The sequence below is a fragment of the Pelophylax lessonae genome (assembly GCF_965119305.1).
Source record: "Pelophylax lessonae genome assembly, chromosome: 1".
In the NCBI taxonomy this organism is placed as follows: domain Eukaryota; kingdom Metazoa; phylum Chordata; class Amphibia; order Anura; family Ranidae; genus Pelophylax; species Pelophylax lessonae.
The window spans coordinates 680,885,008-680,910,924 of NC_138768.1; the positions used below are offsets into that span (position 1 = coordinate 680,885,008).

Sequence of the window (25,917 nt, forward strand, 5' to 3'; positions counted from 1 at the left end):
GCAGCTCTACTCCAGTTTTAGTAAAACAACCTCAAAAAGTTTAGGTTTTCCATATACTTTTATCTTCCTCTGTATTTTTTAGCACCACCTGTGAGAACGCTCATAGAGTTGCCTCTGATCATTGTGTATTAAAACATAGCATTAAACATAAGCACCACTTACTTTGAGTGAGTAAAAGCGATGTTAGTGCTGCAATTTCCCCCTACTAGAACACATTGATCAGCCCTCACAGCCATTGACTGCCAGCGCTTATAGGATGGCAGTTGGATGCTGGTTTTCCAGCATACCTGTTCGACACAAGCCGGTCTTCTGTAGAACAGACAGCTGTACACACCGGCCTAAAGTGAGCTGGTTCTTGCCGAAAACCTATCGATTTCGGCCAATTTTGGACTGTGCGTATAAAGCTTTAATTTCATAATTGTCTTCAGCTACTAAAACAAGACCTTACCTAATAGCTAGCTATATAAAAAAAGTCCCAAACACATAATTTTACTGTGAAGACAACCAAACAATTATGTGCAAGAAACTACTTTAGATCATTTCTGTGAAATGTTTTAAACTTTAATATACTTTCTTTTAGTACGCACAGGCTTCTGTCCATACAATGATCTGCCAGATAAAGGAAATAAAGAAGAAAAACCAAAATGTGTCAGTGATTTTGATTGCATGAAACCTGCTAAGTGCTGTGATCGAGGCTCATCAAAAGACTGCCTGCCTGCATCCAGAAGTTAGTATGAGTTTGTATATTTGACTCCTCATTTAATGAAGTGGCTTTCTTCTTGATCTTTTTTACAGTAATTGAATGCCTTATACAATTTTTACTTTTATATAATTTTGATTATATAGTTTTATATAGAATTCTTTAAACATGAAGTTCCAATACATGTAGTAACCCATAGCAGCCAAACACAAATTAGATTTCATAATAATAACCACTAAATAAATGCCAGTTGAAATCTGATCAATCATAACAGCAGAGTTACAGCATAAGAAGCTCTTTGCATTTCATAAACCCTGGGTTGCAGTTACAAATAGTCATGAGGCCCTTGTTTGAAAAAGGCAATTCAAAAAGAGTGACTATTTCATAACAAAATCTCTTGGAGGACCCACTACGCACCTAGAGATATTGGAATTCTTTATTGAAACCTCTTTAGTATATGCTTGCTGGAATAATAGACCTCAATGTCTTTAGTCAATCTGTCTTATTGTGTGGTTTAAAGATCCGGAGGTAACATTAAAATCTAAGAATCATAGAGGAAGTGTTAAAATAGGGAAATTCCATTTTTCTTTCACAAAAATTTTAGTAGGTTTTATAAATGTAAAAAAAAAAAAAAAAAAGTGAAGTTATAGATGGTCAAAATACATTTATATAAAAGAGTGACATTTTGGAGTGTAATTCAGTTTTTCAGCTATGCATTCAGTACTGCATTAAGTCCACTCACTCCTTTGTTATCTCCACAAGGCTGGTGCAAGAATTTTTTGACAACCTAGACGAAACCTCATTTTGCCGCCCGCTTTTGCTCTGTCCCTGACTCCGCAACCTTTCCCCTGCCCATTTATACGGTGGAGGTGGCAGAGGTCAGCAGTGTGTAATGCACAGAATGCAGGGGTCAGGAGTGTGTAATGCACAGAGTGCAGGTTTGCGTGGTGTGCTACATAAAGAGTGCAGGCTTGAGCTATTTACTGAGTGCAGGGTTGAGAGGTACGCTACGTACTGAGTGCAGGGTTGTGGACTGCACTTTGTACTGAGTGCACAGTTGAGGGTTGCGCTACATACTGCATGCAGAGTTGAAAAGCGCACTAGGTACTGGGGGGGATAGGAGGGGGGTAGAGGACAGGTGGGGGAGAGGAGGGAAGTGGGAGAAACCCCTAGCCCTGTCTGTAAGAAGGTGTGTGTGACACAGACAGTACAATACCTTCCATGCCAGCAGTGGGCAGGTCCCGTTCTCATAGTTGGGTGAGGACAGGTCACGGACCTACTCCTTTCAGGGGATCTGTTTGCAGGCAGATGCAGCTGTCCCTGACTGCCTGCACCTCCCATCCGTCCTCATTTTCCGGCCACGGTCAGCCTGTCTATTCGTCCTGGGAGGTCTTCAGAGCTCTTCTCCCTCCAGCTTGAAAAGCTCTAGGCAAATCGGTCCTGGTTGCCCTCACTGCTTTTCGTCCCCACCGTCGCCTCCTGGAGCCGGGTGCTGTCCCACTCCCCACACCTGCTGCCAACTGACTCTTAATTATTGCCCAGGGCAGTACCCAATTGGTCAGTATGCCCCTGGGCCACAGAGTGCCGGTGGGGGGTGGTGGAGTTGCCAGTACCAACAGGGAGCTGCAGGGAGAAGTGTGCAGCGCCGGCTGAAAAAAAGCCCCACTGGTGCCCGTGCCAGAGTGCTCCTGCCAGAAAATTCAGTGGAGCTAAGTCCTGGAATGGTGGGGAGGTTGGGAGCTATGCCCACACCCCCATAGCGACGCCACTGAGCACCCCCAACTGAACTGGGCTCTATGCCGCGTCTACCTTGCATATACAGTGCCTTGCGAAAGTATTCGGCCCCCTTGAAATTTTCGACCTTTTGCCACATTTCAGGCTTTAAACATAAAGATATAAAACTGTTATTTTTTGTGAAGAATCAACAACAAGTGGGACACAATCATGAAGTGGAACAAAATTTATTGGATATTTCAAACCTTGTTAACAAATAAAAAACTGAAAAATTGGGTGTGCAAAATTATTCAGCCCCTTTACTTTCAGTGCAGCAAACTCTCCCCAGAAGTTCAGTGAGGATCTCTGAATTATCCAATGTTGACCTAAATGACTAATGATGATAAATAGAATCCACCTGTGTGTAATCAAGTCTCCGTATAAATGCACCTGCACTGTGATAGTCTCAGAGGTCCGTTTAAAGCGCAGAGAGCATCATGAAGAACAAGGAACACACCAGGCAGGTCCAAGATACTGTTGTGGAGAAGTTTAAAGCCGGATTTGGATACAAAAAGATTTCCCAAGCTTTAAACATCCCAAGGAGCACTGTGCAAGCAATAATATTGAAATGGAAGGAATATCAGACCACTGCAAATCTACGAAGACCTGGCCGTCCCTCTAAACTTTCAGCTCATACAAGGAGAAGACTGATCAGAGATGCAGCCAAGAGGCCCATGATCACTCTGGATGAACTGCAGAGATCTACAGCTGAGGTGGGAGACTCTGTCCATAGGACAACAATCAGTCGTATACTGCACAAATCTGGCCTTTATGGAAGAGTGGCAAGAAGAAAGCCATTTCTTAAAGATATCCATAAAAAGTATTGTTTAAAGTTTGCCACAACCCACCTGGGAGACACACCAAACATGTGGAAGAAGGTGCTCTGGTCAGATGAAACCAAAATCGAACTTTTTGGCAACAATGCAAAATGTTATGTTTGGCGTAAAAGCAACACAGCTCATCACCCTGAACACACCATCACCACTGTCAAACATGGTGGTGGCAGCATCATGGTTTGGGCCTGCTTTTCTTCAGCAGGGACAGGGAAGATGGTTAAAATTGATGGGAAGATGGAGGGAGCCAAATACAGGACCATTCTGGAAGAAAAGCTGATGCAGTCTGCAAAAGACCTGAGACTGGGACAGAGATTTGAGCAAAATCTACAATGCAATGGTTTACAAATAAACATATCCAGGTGTTAGAATGGCCAAGTCAAAGTCCAGACCTGAATCCAATTGAGAATCTGTGGAAAGAACTGAAAACTGCTGTTCACAAACGTTCTCCATCCAAACTCACTGAGCTCGAGCTGTTTTGCAAGGAGAAATGGGCAAAAATTTCAGACTCTCGATGTGCAAAACTGATAGAGACATACCCCAAGCGACTTACATCACAGCAAAAGGTGGCGCTACAAAGTATTAACTTAAGGGGGCTGAATAATTTTGCACGCCCAATTTTTCAGTTTTTTTATTTGTTAACCTTCCTAGCGGTATTCCTGAGCGTGACTCAGGGTTAGATTTTAGAGCCAAAAGCGGTAACCCCGAGCCACACTCGGGGTACCGCTAGGAAGATCGCTGGATCCTGGTAGAGGTTTTACTTACCTTTTCTCCGGGATCCAGCGAAGAATGCGGGCGGTATGCGGCGGTGGAGCTTCCTCCCGATCGTCTGCGAGCCCCGGTTTCCGTCTCCGCTGACGTGACGTTTGCAGGGGGGTGGAACCGGCGGCAAATTCAAATGTGAAACACACCAAACACACTGATACAATTCAAAATAAAATAAAATCACATTACATTGCCCCCCAGTGCCCTTTCCTGCAGTTTTACTGTACTTTTTATGTATATATATATATATATATACACGTGTGTATATATATATATATATATATATATATATATATATATATATATATATATATATACATGTGTGTATATATATATATACATATATATATATATATATATATATATATATATATATATATACAGTAAAACCTTGGTTTGAGAGTAACTTGGTTTAAGAGCGCTTTGCAAGACAAGCAAAATTTTCAAATAAATTTTGACTTGATATACAAGCGATGTCTTGATATACAAGTAGCCTCAAGTCACAGCTGAGTATAAAAGAGAAGAGAGGCGCCTCTAAGTGTAGCAATATGGTTACATTTAATGAAGGTTCAACATTTAGCAACTCACATGGTTGATGATTGGAACAGGCACATCTAAGGATGCAGGCATGCAAGCTAAAGCTGTCCACATAGACTATCCTCCGCACCGCCTTCTACGTCATCCTTTCCATGCTGCCCCTCACTTTCAGATCGCTTTACTGCAGGGGTGGTCTTCCGGGTCAGGATTACAGACTGGCAGTCGGCGGTGCAGAAGATAGTCTATGTGGACAGCTTTACCCCGGATGCCTGCAAACTTAGGTGTGCCTGTTTAATTCATCAACCATGTGAGTTGCTAAATGTTGTACCTTCATTAAATGGAACCATATTGCTACACTTAGAGGCGCCTCTCTTCTCCTTTATACTCTATAGCTCCTGCTGGATTTTGCTTCTAATCCCCTTGTGGAAGCGGCTATTTGTGGATGGACATTTTATGGTTATATAACCTATCGCAATGCTATAATCTTTGTATATGGACTATAAACTGAAGGACTTCTAAATAAATGGTTGTGGAACGAATCATCTGAGTTTCCATTATTTCTTATGGGGAAATTTGCTTTGATATAAGAGTGCTTTGGATTACAAGCATGTTTCCGGAACGAATTATGCTTGCAATCCAAGGTTTTACTGTATACGTAATTCTTGTGAATGAGCAGCCCAAACCAACCGTATACATTATATATATAATGTATACAGTATATATATAATATAGATAATAAATGTATACAGTTGGTTTGGGCTGCTCATTCACAATAATTACATGCCAAATAATGGTACCGCTTTCAGCACCTAAAATCCAAAAGAATCATACCGCCAGGGAGGTTAAAAAAGTTTGAAATATCCAATACATTTAATTCCACTTCATGATTGTGTCCCACTTGTTGTTGATTCTTCACAAAAAATTACAGTTTTGTATCTTTATGTTTGAAGCCTGAAATGTGGCAAAAGGTCGAAAAGTTAAAGGGGGCCGAATACTTTCACAAGGCACTGTAAGTAGCACTGGCCCTGTATCTCCAACTTGGGGATCCTCTATTATACCGGCTGGTGTAATGTTAGAACACCCTCCTTGCTTTCACATACAGAAAGCCTGGTCCAAGTTTTACAAATTGTTTCTTACAGCCTTAAAGGCTAGTTCACCTTTTCAGGCAGAATTCAGGCACTTTTCATAGTAAATAGAATCCTTTTGTAATATCATTTCTGCCTCAGTCATCACAATGTTCTTATCTTTTACCTACCTCGTCCACAGAAATTTCATGTTTCTATCTAAGTTTTTAAAAAAAATTCTTTCTGCTTGCATCACTTCCTGTAGGTCACCTCCCATCATTCACTGTGTTGTCACATCACAGAAAAGGGGGAACCTTTTGAAGAGCAAGGGCCCCTTAAGTGACTTGGTAGCCGGTCGGGGCCACAATGAGCAGAGTGGGCAGATGACACAGCCTGCTCTGCTCTGCTCTATGGGCCCTCCGATCTGATCTGCCCTGATGGAAGGGGAAAGATCCCCTTCTGATTTTTTTTTTTAGTGGATCGGATTGGAGGTAGGAGCGTGTGAATAGACACAAGCCCATTTACATCTGCTACTCCATAAAGAAGAATGGATGGTCCAACTATGTCCACCTAAAAACAGACAGGCGGACCCAATCGGACCAATCGTGTGAAAAGGGGTCTAAGGTTAATGCAATTCGGTTTATCCGCACCATGGGTGCGGCGCAGTGCACCTGTGGCTTTCCTATGGGTTAGCTGCCATAGACTGCTATTATATCCTGCAGATGTGGTGAACTTTCTGCATTCAGAAGTTTTGGTGCGCTTTCAGAAAGCGCACCAAACCCGCAGGTGATACCAGAAGTCTATGGCTCAGTGCAGGTAACCCACAGGTGCACTGCGCTGCACCTACGGATCATTTTGAAAGCAGCCCAGTAACCCACTGTAGAACAGATATGCTCATATATACACTGCACTTTTAGTAATAAACTGACCTTTAAAAACAGTCTTCCATTCAGGTATCACCAGCTGTTGCTTTCTTAAGCCCCGTACACACGTACCGTTGGTCGGCATACAAATGTTCCTCTTTTCTCCCCGGGATGTCGGTGTCTGTTGAAAAGTGCAAAGACAGCACAAGGACAGCACAAGAATTTTGTCTGCAGACTTCAGCTGACTGCAGAAGTGATGTCATGTAATGGTTAACTTTCCCTGTGTTTTTAATTTTCTGAGCATGCCCAGTCTTGCAAATCTGCGGTCTGTCGGCCGAATTCTGTACTGACAGGCGAACAATCGTCCGTTCTGGTGTCCGCAGACAAAAATTTTCATGTTTGCAAGAAAGACTTTTGTCCGCGGATTGTGCGCAGACATCTGTCGGAGGCACCATACTAACACGCGTACAATCGGCAGATCTTTCGTCCGCCGACGTTTGTATGCCGACGATCGGTACGTGTGTACGGGCCTTAAGGAGAAGTGCATTTGGTATCACTCTGCCTGTGACAGGAGCGGGCGTTATACAAGAAACATTGGCTTGTGTGGCCCTGCTCTGCAGCCGCTTGTTTCCTCTACTGTTGGCTCCATTCACAACACTGATGCTCTGGGATGGTGGGTTGACAACTGCGATCTGGGCTTGCTGATTCGCCATCTCAGGACAGGAGGTAGGCCACGTCAGTGGGCTCGAGTTGGGCACTCCTGTCTTAAGGTGACCATACACATTACAAAGTGATTGTACAAGCTCGTTTAGATCTCCCATCATGAAGTACAAGGGCCTGCCTGACATGATACAAATTGAATGGATTGTTCAGGTGGGTCCTCCTATCCAATAGTTCCGGTAAATCTAAAGGAAGTTGTGTAGAGATTGTACAATCAGATTGCATAGTGTATGGCCATCTTTATACAAGTACATAGGAGGGAGTGGATGGAGACACTCAGCTGTCAGGCCCTGTTCACATCTTCACATAGCGGGAACTCACGTTCCCACATTTTGTTTTGGAGCACTTCCACTGTCACACATAAGGCAGCCTATTCACTTGAATAAGCTGCCCTATGTGCAACAATCATCCCAAAGAAGCTCCAGAACTTTTTTTTTTTAGAGTGGAATGTGTTGCATTTTTTACTGTACTTTTTAGTGCATTTGTAGCACGTTTCTGAATAGGACGGAAAAAACATGCATTTAGGAGACTCATTTAGGAGTGTTCTTGTGCAAACCTACCAATTTCACTTTCAGGCCCCATTAACACCTAGCGTAGTGGTAGAGCACATTTTTTTGCTAGTTATTCCTGTGATATGCATAGGGCAGCCCATTGATTTCAATGGGCTGCCCTACATGTGGCAAAGTAGCTCATGGGTCATTTTGGTGTGTTGCAGGTTGCATGTTTTTTTTACTGTGCATTTTGCTGGGTTTGTCGCATGTTTTTTTCATTTGGCAAAATGTGTGTTTGGGGTGCCATTACTAATTAATGGCACTGAAAGTGCAACTAGTTAATTTTAGGTGTATAAAGGTGACCATAAACTATACAATCTGATTGTACAATCTCTATACGATCAACTTTAGATATACCAAAACTTTATAATAGGAAGACACGCCATGAAACAAATCACTCTGTATCCAATCAGGCTGGCCCTTGCACTACATAGTTGATGGTAGATCTAAAGTCGATTGTACAATCAGATTTTATAGTGTATGGTGAGCTTTACAGAACCCAGGACATACTTCCTCCTGTTTTCAATACCACAGCTATAGCCACATAGGCTGATATCTGATCACTCAGCTCTTGCGCACACTGCCAAATGAATGATCACTGCCTGTGTATTTAGCGATAACGATATTCATTGATTGCATTGGAAAAACATGCACCTGAGGAGGTGGGTGGTAGTGATCCTGGGGGGAGGACAGATGCAGAGTGTGTGCTAATCAGGTCAGCCAATGAACTCCTTCCTGTGTCAAGTCCCAAGGTCTGACCAGGAAGTAATGGAGATTTTTTTTACACAGCCAATTGGACACTGCGGTAAGGCCTGTGTAGGATAAATAGAAAGCTTTCTTTTTATTTCTGCAAAATAAATACATTATTGGTATAGTGTTACATAGAGGAGCTGGAATTTAGAAAAAAAGTGAAATTAGCCTTTCAGGCCATTTCAAAATTGCCTTGGGCACTTCACTGTGATTGCCATTAACCAGCTTCTGCCCGCACTATAGCCAAACGATGGCTACAGAGCAGCCTTCTCTTGCTGGGAGGGTGTACATGGACATCCTCATATGATCGCGCTGCCCACGCACTCCTGCGGTGCACGGGCGGCGCACGCTGTGATTACCAAGTCCTCCAGACTTGGCTGATCACAGATCAGGGAAAAAAAGCCAATCACAGCAGCTCTTTACCACGTGACCAACTGTGTCCAATGACAGCTGATCACAAAAGTAAACTCAAGCCAGTAATCGGCTTTTTCTTTCCTCATGCTAACAGCGTGAGGAGAGAAAAAGAGAGCCAATAAACAGCTTGTGTTAAAGGGACAATTGGCACTGATTATTATACCAACAGCGCCCACCAGTGCTGCCAATTAGTGTCCAACAGTGCTGTCAATCAGTGCCCACTAGTGCTGCCCATCAGTGCTGTCTATCAGTGTCTATCAGTGTCTATCAGTGCAGCCTCATCAGTGCCTCCTCATCATAACCCACCAGTGCTGCTTCATCAGTGCTACCTATTAGTGCCCATCAGTACTGCCTAATCAGTGCAGCCTCATCAGTGCACATTAGTGAAGACGAAAAACATACCTGTTTGCAAAATTTTATAGCAAACTATAAAAATCGTTTTTTTTTTTTTTTTTAATTTTCTAAATTGTCAGTCTTTTTTTGTTAAGAAAAAAAAAACAGTGGTGATTAACCACTTAAGCCCCGGAAGATTTTACCCCCTTCCTGACCAGGGCCTATTTTGCGATTCGGCACTGCGTGACTTTAACGGACAATTGCGCGGTCGTGCGACGCTGTACCTAAACGAATTTGACGTCCTTTTTTCCCCACAAACAGAGCTTTCTTTTGGTGGTATTTAATCACCTGTGCGATTTTTTTGATCATGCGCTATAAACAAAATAGAGCGTCAATTTTGCAAAAATAGCAATATTTTTCACATTTTTTTATATGAAATTCCCCCAAAAAAATGTAAAAATTAAAATTTTTTAACATTTTCAGCCAATTTGTTTTATGCTACATATGTTTGGTAAAAAAAATTGCAAAAAGCGTATTTTGATTGGTTTGCGCAAAAGTTATCGCGTTTACTAACAAAAGGAAAGATTTTTGTCATTTTTGTTGTTTTTTTTTAACGCGTAATGGCGGCAAACTGCGATTTTTTTTTTTGCGGTACTGCGACATTGCGGCGGACAGATCGGACCCTTGACTGACATTTTTGACACTTTTGGGGTTACCAGTGACATTTCTACAGTAATCAGTGCTATACATATGCACTGTTACTGTAAAATGACACTGGCAGTGAAGGGGTTAACTTTTTTTGAGAGGGAGGGGTGCTGTGTGTCCCTAGGGGCGTGATTCTAACTGTGATTGGCTGTGGCTTGAGGTGTAGTAACAGTGATCAACGGTCCTACATAGTAGAACCGTATGATCACTGTTTCTACACAAGGGAGAATGACCGGCGGCTTGTTTACATCATCCGCCTGCCTTTCTCCCTCTGCAGCAACGATCGCCGAGTGACCGGTGGACATCGGGTCCGCCGGTCACATGCACGCGGGGGGGTCCGTGACCAAGCGGGAGCGCGCCTCCGGGGCGCGCGCTTGCTCCCTAGACCCTCACAGGCTAGCGACGTAGATCTACGTCACTCTGCCTGTGAGGGGCTGACTGCTGACGTAAATAGTCGTGCGGCAGTCGGCAAGTGGTTAAATACCACCAAAAGAAAGCTCCATTTGTGTGGAAAACGTAAAAAAATTTAATTTGGGTACAGTGTTGCATGACTGCCCAATTGTCATTCAAAGTGTGACAGCACTGAAAGCTAAAAATTGGCCTGGGCAGGAAGGGGGTAAGTGCCCAGTAGGCAAGTGGGCGCTGGGCTTCCTTAATAGCCAGGCAATCTTCTGGGACCTGAGTGTGCCCGAAGACTGCAGGGAGGGAGGGAGGGGGAGGGGAGAACTTCTGATCGAGTCAACTAGGTGGCCAGAGCGAAAGTGGGAGCTGGGTACCTATCAAAACTAGGTACCCACTCCCGCTTTAAAAAAATGACATGCCAAATGTGGCATGTAAGGGGTGAGGAGTCCTTAAAGCAGAACTTCTACTTTTGGATGGAACTCAGTTTTAAAGGTTTAGGACATACCTTGAACGTAGCAGAGCATTTCCATGCCGAGCCCACATCAACAGGTTTGACAGTTGAGTTCCTGTCCTGTGTACAAGAACTGTCATCACCAGCTTTTTTAGCATTGATCCTCAGAAACACGTGTTCCTACTTAATTCTTTTAAAATGTAAACGAGCATTGATAGCAGCCCAATCTTTTTTATTGGAGATTCTAAAGCAAAGCTAATAATATAATAAAGTTTACTTTTCAATAAAAACTCTTCCTGTTCAACCTCATATTATCTCAAACTAGCTCTAATTGTCCACATCCTCTTAGCTTTGTACATTGTTCATATGAATTTATTTTGTGTTTTCATGCATTTGTTTGATCTTTTTGTTTAACACAAACATTAGGGAAACAAATACTGCAATTTAGACCCGGTTCACACTGGGGCGACTTGTCAGGCGACCTGGTCGCCTGACAAGTCGCCGTGGGTCGCCTGCCATAGATTAGCACAGGACCGTTCTAATAGGAGCGACACAAGTCGCTCCGACTTAGAAAAAGGGTCCTGTACTACTTTGGGGCGACCTGGAGCGACCTGCATTGACTTCAATGATTTGAAGTCTGTGCATGCCGCTCCGAGATCGCGGTGCGCGCTGTGCACTGTGAACTCACAGGTCGCCCCAGCAAGTCGGGTCGCTGCTATGTGAACCGGCTCTAAAGGAGATGTATTGGCTGTATACCTCATATGGATCATAGGAGTGAAGTTTGTTATGCACTCCTGTGACCTGTTTTCAGCAGAGAGCAGGCTGAAGTCCACCCTCTGCTGACGTCATAGAAGTCAGTCCAGGCACCGCGTCATCACAACCACGGAGCCAGGATCCGGCAGGTGACTAGACCAACACCCGGCTCAGCCTTTCAGCAAGCCGCTGAGAGCCTGAGCCAGCCGCTCTCTGCCCCTCTTCAGCCCATTGCTCAAATAAGTGAGAAGGGGGCAGAGCAGAGAGCCAGTGACTGACAGTCAGCAGCTCTCTGCTCGGGGCGCTATCAGAACCCAGCGGCCGGCAATGTTCAATCGCTCGGTTCTCAGTGTAGAGGTGTCGGGGGACAGATGCAGCATCGGACCAAAGAGGATCGGGACTGCTCAGTGCAAAACCATTGCATAAAGCAGGTAAGTATGACATGTTTGCTATTTTTATTAAAAGAAAAAAAAAAAAAAAACAAAGCTTTACAACCACTTTAATGTTCTGATTTTAGTGCATTTGTGTTTACTGAATGCCATTAGTAGCTAAAAAGGTTATTTGTCAGGTACATCTTGTTATGGAGTTGTAACTTTCACCCAAATATGTTTCTGTGTTTTCATCTTATTACATGAACTGCTGACTTAAACTAAAGCTAGCCATAATCATGGAGCTGGCTGCAGTGGCGGTTCTACATTAAATTGCTCCCCGGGCAAGACTCCCTCCCAGCGCCCCCCCAAAAAAAAATAACATGACAACATAACAATAAATGCAGAGTGCCACAGCATTGCCCCCAATAAATGCAGAGTGCCACAGCATTGCACCCAATAAATGCAGAGTGCCACAGCATTGCCCCCAATAAATGCAGAGTGCCACAGCATTGCCCCCTTTCAATGTAGAGATGCCAGCGTGCCACCTTTCAATGCAGAGAGCCAGCGTTCCCCCCCCCCCTCCCGCGAGACCCGTCCATGCACTTACCTCACTTCTCTTCAGTTCAGTCCCTGGATTCACCGCGTCTCCTCATCCTCGGCCAATGGCGTGGGGTTTGCCTTTCGGCCAATCAGGAAGCGGGAGGACCCGCTCCCTGATTGGCCAGGAGGAGGATCAGTGTGACAATAGTGAATTTTCATTCGCTATTGTCACACAATGGGGGGGCTCGGGGGGGGGAGCAATGCTCTGCGCCTCGGCTCGGCTGCCACAGTGAAATTATTCAAAGTTCCTCGGGTGGCCCGGTACCATTTGATCCACGGACCTTTACCGGTCCGTGGCCCGGGGGTTGGGGAATACTGTCATGCCGCCCCCCACGTGTCCTGAAAAAATGCCGCCCCGGGCGGCTGCCCCGTTCGCCCATGCCTAAAACCGCCACTGGCTGGCTGAACAAAGCAAAACAAACGTATTCCTCCTTCTACACAAACAATATAAATGGAGGAACTCCCTTCGCCAAGACATAGTATTCTGGCAGCAGGACCTTCTGCTGTAATAATACACTGATTAGCAGCTGCGGCTGCTGATCGGCAAAAGATTTCCTGCATGTCACTTTGAAAGAAGTCAATCAAATGATTGACATCTGTTTAGCAGGGATTGCCACATGGTCAGAATGCAGCCAATTCAGTAAGGATTTTGGTCAGTCTATGGCCAGCTTAAAAGCAGCTACTGTATGCTGGCACACATTATTTTGGCATCATCCACTGTGGTCACAATCAGCAACTGGTCTAGAGAAATGGTTTATAGCTGACACCAAAGCGAGTGCATATAGACATGGGTGGCTAAAACACCTGGAGTAGATTGGCAGCAATAAAAAACAAAAAAGGATGTCAAAAACTGTATCTTTTGGACAAAAAAACATGGTAATTGCTTATGATACACAGCCCAGTGCTTTAATAAACAAAATTTTATCCAGTTAGAAAATGTACCCACTTCATACCACCCAACTTTCTGAGATGGGAATGAGGGATACCTATTAGTAAAAGTATGTAAGCATAGGACACACCCCCTTCCACACCCCCCTTAAAGGAGAATTGTACAGAAAAATGATTGGTTCCACACTGTACTGTTCTACCTGTATCCATTAACCTTTTTATTGAATCAGTTTTCATTCCTGTACCATTTTTGCATTTGTCTGTACTTGTTATTCTTGAATAATAAAAATTTATTGAAAGCAAAAAAATGATTGGTTAAACCAGCCCTCAAAAATTCCACTCGCCTACTAGCATTTTGCGAGTGGAATTTTGAGGATGGCGAGCTGTGCCTGCCGCCGCCACCGCCGCCATTAACAGCAGCCGGCGATTACTTTCACTTTTTTTTTTAGAGAAGGATGGGCTCTAGGAGCAGAGCACTGCGTCCTGAGCCCACCCATTGTGTGACAATAGCGAATGAGTATTCGCTATTGTCACAGGGATCCTCCTCCTGATCCTCCTACTGGCCAATCAGGAGGCAGGTGTTTCCTGATTGGCCAAAAGGCGATTGTAACTGGCCGAGGAGGAGGAGGAGGACTCGGGAGACACGGAGGACGCACAGGATTGATGAGAAGCCGCCTGCTGCAGGTAAGTGCACGCTGTGATGATCGCTGTGCAATTAAGGGGACATGCTGTGGGCACTGTGCAATGAAAGGGGACATGCTGTGGGCGCAGGGCCGGATTAAGAGCATCATGGGCTTGGTGCTGAGGATTTTGAAGGGCCTTAAGGGCCGTGCCTTGGCATGCACCCAGAGGAGGAAGGGTGCAGCCATACATGCCTAATTCAACATGGGATGCTGTCTCTGAAGCCCATAAACACATCCATGCATCGGCAACTGTCCCTCCTTGTCCGGCCTTCGCGCTGTGTGGGGAGGTTCTGAGGGTGCTGCCTGGGGAAGCGAGCATAGAAGCCAGACTTCTGTGTTTACAAGTGACAGAAGAGCGGTAACAGTGAATATGGCCAACCCGGGGCCTATATAAAAGGTAGGGGCCTGGAGCTGCAGCTCCAATAGCCCCTACGTTAATCTGGCCCTGTGTGGGCGCTCTGCAATGAAAGGGAACATGCTGTGGGCACTGTGCAATGAAAGGGGACATGCTGTGATGATCGCTCTGCAATGAAAGGGGACATGCTGTGATGATCGCTCTGCAATGTAAGGGGACATGCTGTGGGCGCTCTGCAATGAAAGGGGACATGCTGTGGGCGCTCTGCAATTTAAGGGGACATGCTGTGGGCGCTCTGCAATTTAAGGGGTCATGCTGTGAGCGCTCTGCAATTTAAGGGGACATGCTGCGATCGCTCTGCAATTAAAGGGGACATGCTGCGATCGCTCTGCAATTTAAGGGGACATGCTGTGATCGCTCTGCAATGAAAGGGGACATGCTGTGGGCACTCTGCAATGAAAGGGGACATGCTGTGGGTGCTCTGCAATGAAAGGGGACATGCTGTGGGCGCTCTGCAATGAAAGGGGACATGCTGTGGGCGCTCTGCAATGTAAGGGGACATGCTGTGAGCGCTCTGCAATTTAGGGGACATGCTACGAGCGCTCTGCAATTTAAGGGGACATGCTGTGGGCGCTCTGCAATTTAAGGGGACATGCTGTGGGCGCTCTGCAATGTAAGGGGACATGCTGTGGGCGCTCTGCAATTTAAGGGGACATGCTGTGGGCGCTCTGCAATGTAAGGGGACATGCTGTGGGCGCTCTGCAATGTAAGGGGACATGCTGTGGGCGCTCTGCAATTTAAGGGGACATGCTGTGGGCGCTCTGCAATGTAGAGGGCGTGTTTAGGGGCGGAGCAGGGTGGGGTTTGGGTGGGGCAACAAGTGGCGAGTAACTCTTAAGGCCTGGCTAGTAGCTCATGGCTTGAAATTTTGAGCCCTGGGTTAAACTTACAAGTACTTTTTTTTTTAACCACGATTATTCCTTTTTTTTTTCTTTTGAAATTTACAAATGCAGCAATTTAGAAATTGGATGAAAGGTTTCGCACTGGGAAGCACTTTTTGATAGATACGTAGTAGTAGTAGTAGTAGTAGTAGTTTATATACAATTATATGTAAGTTGGGAGCTATGTCCACTTTAATATCCAAAATAATCATTTCTTTTGTATTTAAACATTTTAATAGCAAATATTTCTGCATTTAAGAGCTATACTGGAAACAGGTATTCAAACTATTTCATCAACTGCTTAGACCTTTTTATTTAAAGGTGTATTTCAGAACAATAGCCTATGCAGCCCCACGGCCGCTGAATGTTAAATTATTATGTGATCTTTGTTTAACTAACTAGTAATGCACATCAGATTTTAGTTGAGTTTTGCATTCTGAATTTGCACAACCTAAGGCACTGGTTGGAAACCTGTAGATCGTGATCTACCTCTCGGCCACAGGCAGCCGACGAGTAGATCGCAAACATGGTTCTGCTTCACCCATCCTTCTGCTGTGCCACCTCCGCTCTCATCTTCACCGCAGAGCAAAGGGTGGAAAGGCAGCACAGTAATTGACAGAGGTGATTGGTTGTTAGGATGACAGGCTGTCCTGGCAGCCAATCACAAGCTTGCTAAACCGGTATGGGGGGCGTGTCCAAGTTGGTCATGTGAGACGATGAGGTTTTCAGATGCTCCTTGTGGTGCAGTGTATACCCTGCAGTTTCTTTTTGAATCCCTTGCCACTGATCTATCTCCAGGGGTTTGGTACAGAGATGGGAGACTGCAGTGTAGTAGCCGCTCTCAGCCTTTGAGCCCTGGCACTGCACATAGGCACACACAGGTGGCCTTATCCTCCAACTCTGCCACCTCTCCCCTATGTGGCACTAAGTCTGTCTCCTCTCCTCAGTGCAAACATCCTCCTCCTGCAGCTGCTGACCTAGGAGTTAGAGGGTAGAGGAGCATAGGCCACCCTTACTTAGTATGTCCTGGGAGCCTGTGGGAACCAAACCTAGCAGCCCTTGGTGGAGATAACAAGCTGCAGCACACAACCAGCAGCTTACAGCCTGCCACCTCTTCTCATTAACATCCCCTGTAGGGATATGCCCAAAAGGGAATAATGTGCCACCTACTTGCCACACAGGAGCAGATAGTGGGTCATCGAGACCAGAAATGACCCCTGGTAGCTCCGCAACACTGCACAGATAGCTATCTAGATGATACCCCTGAAGCTGGTATGGAGGGGTAGAGGACACTACTGTGGAGGGGCAGAGTACCTTACTGTGTAGGGGAGATGATGTGAAGAGGGAAAGAAGACACTACAATGACTACATTCTGTCTTTTTATTGGGGGCTTTATAGTTTTTTTAAGGGGGCGGCGCTCCCCCCTCCCTTCCCGGAATCTTTGATATCCTCCATGTTGTCCACGTAGATCTCAACCTCTGAAAGGCTGCCTACCCCTGACCTGGGGAATATATTTTGTGCTATCCTTTCTTTAATATTTGTACTGAGAAACCTTATGATGTACTTCTCTGCTCACTCAATATAAATAAAACATGTTTTATCCTTTAAAAATAACAAACAATAAATATGCTAGTCTCACCTACATAATGGGTTCATATTTACATAGTAAATCAGACACAAGGTGATCCTTGTACAGTAAATAATAATTGCTTTATGTTTATGCATACAAAATGTTGATTATAAATCTGTGAAGTGTGTCTAATTGTAAATACGAAGATGCACTAATATAATCTCTAGCCACAATTATACATTCATTAATAGCTTCAATCATTTATTATTGTTAAAAACAACTTGTATATGCATTAAGTTCCTCAACTAATTAATATAATAATGCATAATCATTACAAAATGAATATAGGCAAACAAAGAAGTATATTTTGCAACATTTCATGGCCACTATAGTGCCGATTCACACTATAGTGATGTCAGACATTGCATGTGATTTGCACCGCACTGTTTTGCAAATGACATGCAATGCCTGTGCAATGCTAATTCAGCCATACAGATTGTATGGCTGAATTCACATCGCATTCGGACCAAAGTCGCGCAGGACCCTTTTGGTCTGCACCAGAATCAGATCGCATGGGTGTTCACACCTATGCGATCTAATTCCTGTCCAACTTGACAGTCCACACTGCGATATACAAATTAATCTGGGGGTGTCATTAACTTTCTATTGACACTCCCAGAAGTTCACATATGGCAGTGTGAAGTGCCTGCGAGTAGGGTGAGATGCGGGAACCCGCAGTGGATTCGCAGGGTTCCCGCATCGCACCAATGTGAACCGGCGCTGAGTCAGTAGTTGAAGATAACCGTGGGTTCTGAGCAGTGATAAGATATAATATAACTAGTCTTTTTTTTATTTTTTATTTAGCGAAGCCAGGAAAATGCCCAGCTGCCTGTGAAACAAAATCAGAAATTCCGTGCACTAGTGATCATGATTGTCCAAATAGTCTGAAGTGCTGCTCTAACTGGTGTGAAAAACCTCTAAAAGGTAATAACCTCTCAATTGTTTTTTTCTGTATACTGGTCATGCAGTCAAGATTAGGGCTGTGCTGAATTTACCAGGGTTCAGTGAAATTACTGAAGTTTGGGTGCCATATCTGAACTCCACTGCAGTCAATGGCAGTCAAGTGTTAAAAAAAAATGCATTGGGCGTTTTCTAAGCTAATGAGCAAGGAATTGTCAAACAAATGGAATGGGGGGCTGGACACTACTCTGTGGAACATGTACCAAAGCTAAAATGAAGATGGTCTGATCGCTTCTCTGCCTTTTAGCTACAGTATTTCACAAAAGTGAGTACACCCCTCACATTTTTGTAAATATTTTATTATATCTTTTCATGTGACAACACTGAAGGAATGAAACTTTGCTACAATGTAAAGTAGTGCGTGTATAGCTTGTATAACAGTGTAAATTTGCTGTCCCCTCAAAATAACTCAACACACAGCCATTAATGTCTAAACCTCTGGCAACAAAAGTGAGTACACCCCTAAGTTAAAATGTCCAAATTGGGCCCAAAGTGTCAATATTTTGTGTGGCCAGCAATATTTTCCAGCACTGCCTTAACCCTCTTGGGTATGGAGTTCACCAGAGTTTCACAGGTTGCCACTGGAGTCCTCTTCAACTCCTACATGATGACATCACAGAGCTGGTGGATGTTAGACACCTTGCACTCCTTCACCTTTTGTTTGAAAATGCCCCACAGATGCTCAATAGGGTTTAGGTCTGGAGACATGCTTGGAAAGTCCATCACCTTTACCCTCAGCTTCTTTAGCAGGGCAGTGGTGGTCTTGGAGATGTGTTTGGGGTTGTTATTATGTTGGAATACTGCCCTGCGGCCCAGTCTCCGAAGAGAGCGGATCATGCTCTGCTTCAGTATGTCACAGAACATGTTGGCATTCATGGTTCCTTTATTGAACTGTAGCTTGCCAGAGCCAGTAGCCCTCATGCAGCCCCAGACCATGACACTCCTACCACCATGCTTGACTGTAGACAAGACACACTTGTCTTTGTACTCCTCACCTGGTGGCCACCACACATGTTTGGCACCATCTGAACCAAATACGTTTATCTTGGTCTCATCAGACCACAGGACATGGTTCCAGTAATCCATATCCTTAGTCTGCTTGCCTTCAGCAAACTGTTTGCGGGCTTTCTTGTGCATCATCTTTAGAAAAGGCTTCCTTCTGGGACGACAGCCATGACCAATCTGATGCAGTGTGCAGCATATGGTTTGAGCACTGACAGGCTGACAGCCCACCCCTTCAACCTCTGCAGCAATGCTGGCAGCACTCATACGTCTATTTCCCAAAGACAACCTCTGAATATGACACTGAGCAAGTGCACTCAACTTCTTTGGTCGACCATTGCATGGCCTGTTCTGAGTGGAACCTGTTCTTTTAAACCGCTGTATGGTCTTGGCCACCGTGCTGCAGCTCGGTTTCAGGGTCTTGGCAATCTTATTATAGCCTAGGCCTTGTTTATGTTGAGCAACAAATCTTTTTTCAAATCCTCAGAGAGTACTTTGCCATGAAGTGCCATGTTGAACTTCCAATAACCAGTATGAGAGAGTGAGAGCGATAACACGAAATTTTACACACCTGCTCCCCAGTCACACCTGAGACCTTGGTACACTAACGAGTCACATGACATCTGGGGAGGGAAAATGGCTAATTGGGCCCAATTTGGACATATCAACTTAGGGGTGTGCTCACTTTTGTTGCCAGCGGCTTATCAGTTTAATATCTTCTATGTCCCTTATCTGGGGACCATGTATTGAATGGATTTTGGAACCGGGAGATGAAAGAGAAAATTGCTCTATCCACTCCAAGTATAGACTTGATATTTCAATACCTCCAGGATTAAAAAATGGACTCCCCAGATACCTGCTCCCCACATGATGAGAGAGGGTATATTGTACCCTTACTCATTCACAAAAGTTCTTTATCAAAAAAAAAAAAAAATTAAATGACATTATGGGCTTTTGCATTTTGATAGTTTAGTATTAAACAATATTTTACAAAGTTGCAAAATGATTTTTTTAAGAATACATGTAAATTAACTTTTTGACTATAACATAGTCACACTTCTTACCTAAAAAGTGCAAATAGTAGGCACAACGTAGAGTCACTTATGATGATCAATAAGACTTGCAACTTACAGAAGTTAGGCTAGTGCAAGAAAGGCCTCATGCACACTGGGCATTAGATTCCAGAGTTTTCACAAGGGTGCAAGGCACAGTCGCATCATCTAGCCCCACTGTCACCAGCCTGTAAAACTCAATGAAAGGCTGAAAGACTAGCGTTTAGAACAGAATGGGGTTGATTTATTAAAACTGGAGAGTGCAAAATCTGGTATAGTTCTGCATAGAAACCAATCAACTTCCAGGTTTTATTGTCAAAGCTTAATTGGACATGCTGAAGTTAGAAGCTGATTGGCTACCATGCACTGCTGCACCAAGTTTTGCACTCTCCAGTTTTTGTAAATCAACTCCTATGTGTCCAGGGATAAATACCTGGAATGAAAAGCATCTGCCCAGTGTGCATGAGGCTATAGATTCTGAGTGCAATGAATAGTGCACTTTGCAGTTTATTTCTTGCATTATTTTCATGAATCCGCAAAGGTATATTGTGTGATGTTATATATAAAACTTTGAATTATAGCCATAGTTGTCTGTCACTGCTAAATCTAATATTTAGTGCCTACTTGGGATACTTCCTTTGAAACCAAATTTTCACATGTAAATTGAGATTTCATATATTTGTCTTTCAATGATTTTAACTTGCCTATGGCTCCTTTCACACGGTCCGCATTCCATTGCGGACCGTTCTCTGCTCAGCGGGGATCGATTCGCCGATCCCCGCTGAGCAGACGGATGACAGCTCCCTCTCCACACTGTGTGCAGAGAGGGAGGTGTCAGAGCCCCGCTGCTCTCTATGGGGAGTTGGATGAGAGCGGACCGCCTGTCCACTCTCATCTGATCCCATCCAATCCCCTGGATGGATGAAAAATAGGGTTTCCATCCGTCTGGATTTCACAGACAGGATCGGATGCGGATGGAAGCGGGTGTCAGCGGAGATGTCTCCGCTGACATCCGCTACCCCATAGGGATGCATGGAGGATTCGATCAGACCTGCCTAAAAAACTGACAGGCGGATCTGATCGGACCGCCCGTGTGAAAGGACCCTATCTGTCTAAATATTAATTGAATAGGTTCAGTGACTAAAATCTTCATGGGCAGCACTAGGGTCCTTGGTTTGAATCCCAATAAGGACACTATCTGCATGGAGTTTTCATGTTCTTCCTGCGCGTTCATGGGTTTCCATTTAGGTACTAAAGTTTCCCCTCTCATTCCAAAGACATGCTGATAGTTTATTTGGCTTCTGTCTAAAAATAAACCTTAGTATGTGTATGTATGCTTATGAGGTAGGGAACCTGGATTGTTTCTTCTCTTTTTTTTTTTTTTTTTATACAAATATTTATTGATTTTAAATGCTGTTTACAGTAAAAGTGAAGAAAAAAAAAACATTTCATAAAGCATTATCCATAATTTCAATAATCCCCAAACCCCCCTCCTTCCCACTCTACCCTGGAACCTGGATTGTAAACTCCGATTGGACATGGACTGACCTGAATGTACAAAATGTAAATAAAAATACCTGTAATAACTAAAATATGTATCTTTTTCATTCCAGTGACACATGCGGTTCCATTAAATTGAAATAAGAAGATTCTACAATTAGGGGAGTGCTACTGATTTAAGTTCTTTGTCTTAAATTGTACTGTTCATTATGGTTCACAGAAAAAAAATATTTTTATTAAACTTTATTCTTAGTAAAAAAACAAATGATGGAAGACAACAGAACGTGTTGTATGCCAATGCAGTATGCCATGAGAAGAAAACAATATATGGGCAGAAATTCTATGGTTTAGGTAACTGGAGAACTGTAGGCTTAGCAACCAAAAATCAATAATTCACGTGTTATCTGTGATAGATCTTGCATGATGAATGCTTTTGAAAAAGCATAAAAACGAAAGGAAGTGTTAAACAAGATTGGACACGCCAATCTGGCATAGTACTTCTACTTTACTATGAATAAAGGATGCTGAGACAAATTAATAATAGTGTCTGAAAAAGAGGCATATCCAAATCTGAGCAAGAATAGTTGATCTAAACTGTCACATTATCACCAGTTGGGCTTGTTTGTCTCACCAAGCCCTGACACTTGGCAAGCCAGCAAAGCATATTGCAGTGTCTGTATATTGGTTTCTCTATAATTGCTTGGACTTTGACATGTCTGTTTCTCATCCTTTTTATCAGTGTAAATCAGCTTGAGTATTCTCAATAAAGTACCAGTTCTATACTAGGTCAGTGCAATCTAGTTTTTTATGCCTACCACATACTATGAAGTTTTCAGTCTGAACCAAAACATTATTATGGTATTTTGAATGCAGCAGCATTGATCGATGCGGAAGAAAAATATACTGTACATATAGGTGTATCAACATTATTATATGTTGGTGGAGAATTCAGTTAGCACATTTCTAGTTTGGTTCGCTAACCATATCTTATCGTAGATAAGTATATATGTAACAATTCAAACTAATAACAAACATTTATGACAACAAAGATTTAGGATTGCGTCATTTTGCTTGTCTTTTTTCCAGATATACATCATTCCTTGTAACAAAATATATCTGCGCTATCCTCCTTTTAAGCTAGAAGCACTCCAAAAAACGAGTGAACAATTCGCAAACTAGCAGCTAAAAAGCATACACTCCTAAACTGAATATACCTTGCTATAAAATAATCGAATATTATCCATCTTTAGAGATGGTAAAAACTTGTTTAGATGTTACCATTACGAAGATGTTAAATGCTGGTTGAAGGCACATTACTATATAGTACACAATACTCCTGCTCTGAAAAATATATGCACATTAAATATGTAAAACATTATTTTGCTTTGGTTGTAAATCATATTCATATAAGGAATTAATAAAGTTTATCCACTTGTATTCTGAGTTATTTGGTTTGTGATTTTAGCAATTCAATAACTGTAGTTACTGCTGGAGATTGTGTGCAATGGTTTTGCACAGAGCAGGCATGATCCTCTTCTTTTCAGTTCCCCCACCGGTGCTCCTGGCTCCTACCCCTGTCGAGTGCCACCTAAGCAAGCCACTTGCTATTAATAATATTATACTATTATACAGGATTTATATAGTGCCAACCGCACTTTACAATGTAGAGGGACAGTTCAATTACAATACAGTGTAATACAAAAGGAATAGGAAGGCCCTGCTCGTTGAGTTTATAATATAAAGGGAGGGGGAGGTGGTACAAAAGGTAATAGCTACGGGAAAGGGGGGGTTGTGATCTGATGGAGGTGGCTTGGGTACAGTTCTTAGTTGGAGGTGGGGAAGGCTTCCCCCAAAGAAGTGAGTTTTCAGGGGTAGGGCTAAAGGTTTGATCTTGCCCAAGGCAGCATAATAAAAAGTAAGTGTCACTTCCAAAAGAATAAACAATTGAAAACAGCAGTTTCAAAGTCTTAGCAAGGCAGGAGTTGAGTTCAGGCATGCAATGCAAGCCAGCGTTTAGGAGAAGAGTGTAGTCAGTGGTTACCAATAGATACAGCAAGGCAGATGTGAATTGCAGACAGACAACATTGCTTTTGTGTTGCAGTGAAGTGTCTAGTCAGTTACCTAAAAAGAGTAAAGCAGAGACAGCATGATGAGAGGATGATGATGATGAGGTGTTCCCATTTTAAAAGTGTACCCATGTAGAAAGTGCCAGGCACTTATCGCCCAAGTGGCACTTTGCACAAGAAGTAGCCAGCCTACCCTTACAAAGGAGGCACTTGTGCAATCTCGCTCCTGAGCCAGTCTTTGTGTGCCCATAGACACACAGAGCATTGTTGGCCCTGCCCCCCCTCCCTGGCTATGACTGACATTAGAAGGAGCCAATGGCCAGTAAGGAGGGAGAGAATCGAGAGAGCCTCTGCTCTCATGCACATTGCTGGGTCAAGATCAGGCTCGGGTAAGTATGCGAGGGGCAGGGGGGCTGCATATTGAAGGATTTTACCCCAAATGTAGAAAATGCATTAAGGTAAAAAAAGACATTCAGCCTTTATAACCACTTTAATTACCTGTGTAACATAAGCCTGAAAAAAATGTATGCATAAGAATTAGTTCAAACAGAACCACACCAATTGGCATTTTATTAAGGTATACTGTAGCCAAATTCTAAAACCAAATCTTTCTTTTTAATTTTAGTTTTAGGAATAAAAAATTTAGGTTTATTCCTAAGGGTAGGTTTTCCTACATTTCATGTCGCATAGACACAATGGTAGTGAGTATAAAGGGCATGCAAACCCAAAAATGTTCCTATTTGTTTCCTTTTGCACTGTTGATTGTACCATTTCATTTATTATTAAAACAGTATACTGTACGATTTTGTTACATTTATTCGATAAGTGAAAAAGATGTTAATCCTGACAGAAATCCAGTTCTGTCCTGGGTACTCAAGCACTATGTTATCTCAAGCACCCTTCTCCTTCTATGTTATAGAGATGAGGAAATAGGCATTTTTCACTATTCCTAATATACCTCCTGTCCTTGGGTGACAACACTGCTCCTCCATAGATATAAAAAATATGTTTTTATCTTAGAATATGTTGTGTAGTGTTTTGCAAACAGGATTACTAAATATAAAAGGATAGAAGCCTGAAAAAAACCTAATGTAGCCACCACATCTAAGGACAGGTATAAAGATATATTACATTTTCTGTTAATGGATTTAGATATGCTGGCGCACTTACCTAAAACATGCACCTGAAATGTTGCTCCAGGGAGTTTTCTGCTGCCCTGTTTACCTGTACACAGACTCTCTTTAAAATCTTTCTAGTCCTAAGTGCATGCATGGCCTGAGCTTTATTGACAGCCATGGAAAGTTGACCTATGTCATATCAACCTGTTGAGATGCTTTCTAAGTCTGGGTTGCCCATGTGGACGTGGGGGTGAAAGTCGGATATAACACTGCCCCTCCATAGATACAGAAGGGTAGTTTAGGTATGTTCTTTTAAACAGTGTATATACAAAAGAGGGCCTGAAAAGGGCCTGAAAAGGATTGACCTTAAAATAAACATAAAATGCAGTAAAAACATGGCTTGAGAATTTTTTTTTAAAGAACATACTTTTAGATTAAGCGGACAGATTTTGGCGACGTATTTGAAGGCTCCCCTCAGGCAAAGCAACTCAACACTGCTAATCTGCCATATCAGGAATAGTATTCAAGAGCTCCGTTATCACACTTCTTCTAAACAACCTGAACAATTTTATCGCTATCTATTTTTAGAAGCATCAGCCCAAATACATAGCTTGAGTAGAGATTTGGAAAAATTGTAAAATGTAAAAATCCATCTTGGTTTTGTGTACATCATGTTCAATTACTGAGCAGAAGTGAAAGAAAATGCCACAGGCACTTCTGGTGAAAAATATTTCTTCATGTCCAGATATATAATCATGTATAAAAATGAAATACGCATAATTAAAGGAAATCTAAAGGTAACTGGCAAGCAGCTTTTTTTTTGCAAATGCTTCAAAAAATAGTCACAAATTGTCAAAGGTATGGTTTTCTGTAGGGATTGACCGATTATTGGAGAGCCAATATTCACTTTTCCCGATACATCGGTATCGGCCCAGAAACTTACCGATATTGTAGTGGCGTTATTGCGTATGTTGCGCCTCCGCGCACTGGGTCTAACCTTCTGCCTTCTTAGGCCACCTCCCTCGCATTGGACAGCCTCGTCGGGAGTCTCTCAGGAGTGTATAACACAGCCATACACCCACCCACAGCAGCCCGGTGCCAGCTAGCCACCCACACCCACAGGCCCTGTACCAACCA

The 25,917-nt window shown here is 43.3% G+C and overlaps 1 protein-coding gene across 1 annotated transcript in view; it reads left to right on the forward strand.

Annotated features, from left to right (window-relative positions):
- Window positions 1-21,843, forward strand: part of LOC309552231 (uncharacterized protein) — a 44,621-nt gene extending 22,778 nt beyond the window's left edge. Inside the window, exons 3-5 of the mRNA XM_082253082.1 lie at window positions 581-727; window positions 17,887-18,006; window positions 21,710-21,843. Of these exons, the coding sequence (XP_082109208.1) occupies window positions 581-727; window positions 17,887-18,006; window positions 21,710-21,735 (293 nt within the window). The 3' untranslated portion in view covers window positions 21,736-21,843. The remainder of the gene's footprint in view (window positions 1-580; window positions 728-17,886; window positions 18,007-21,709) is intronic.
- The last annotated feature ends 4,074 nt before the right edge of the window (window positions 21,844-25,917 follow it).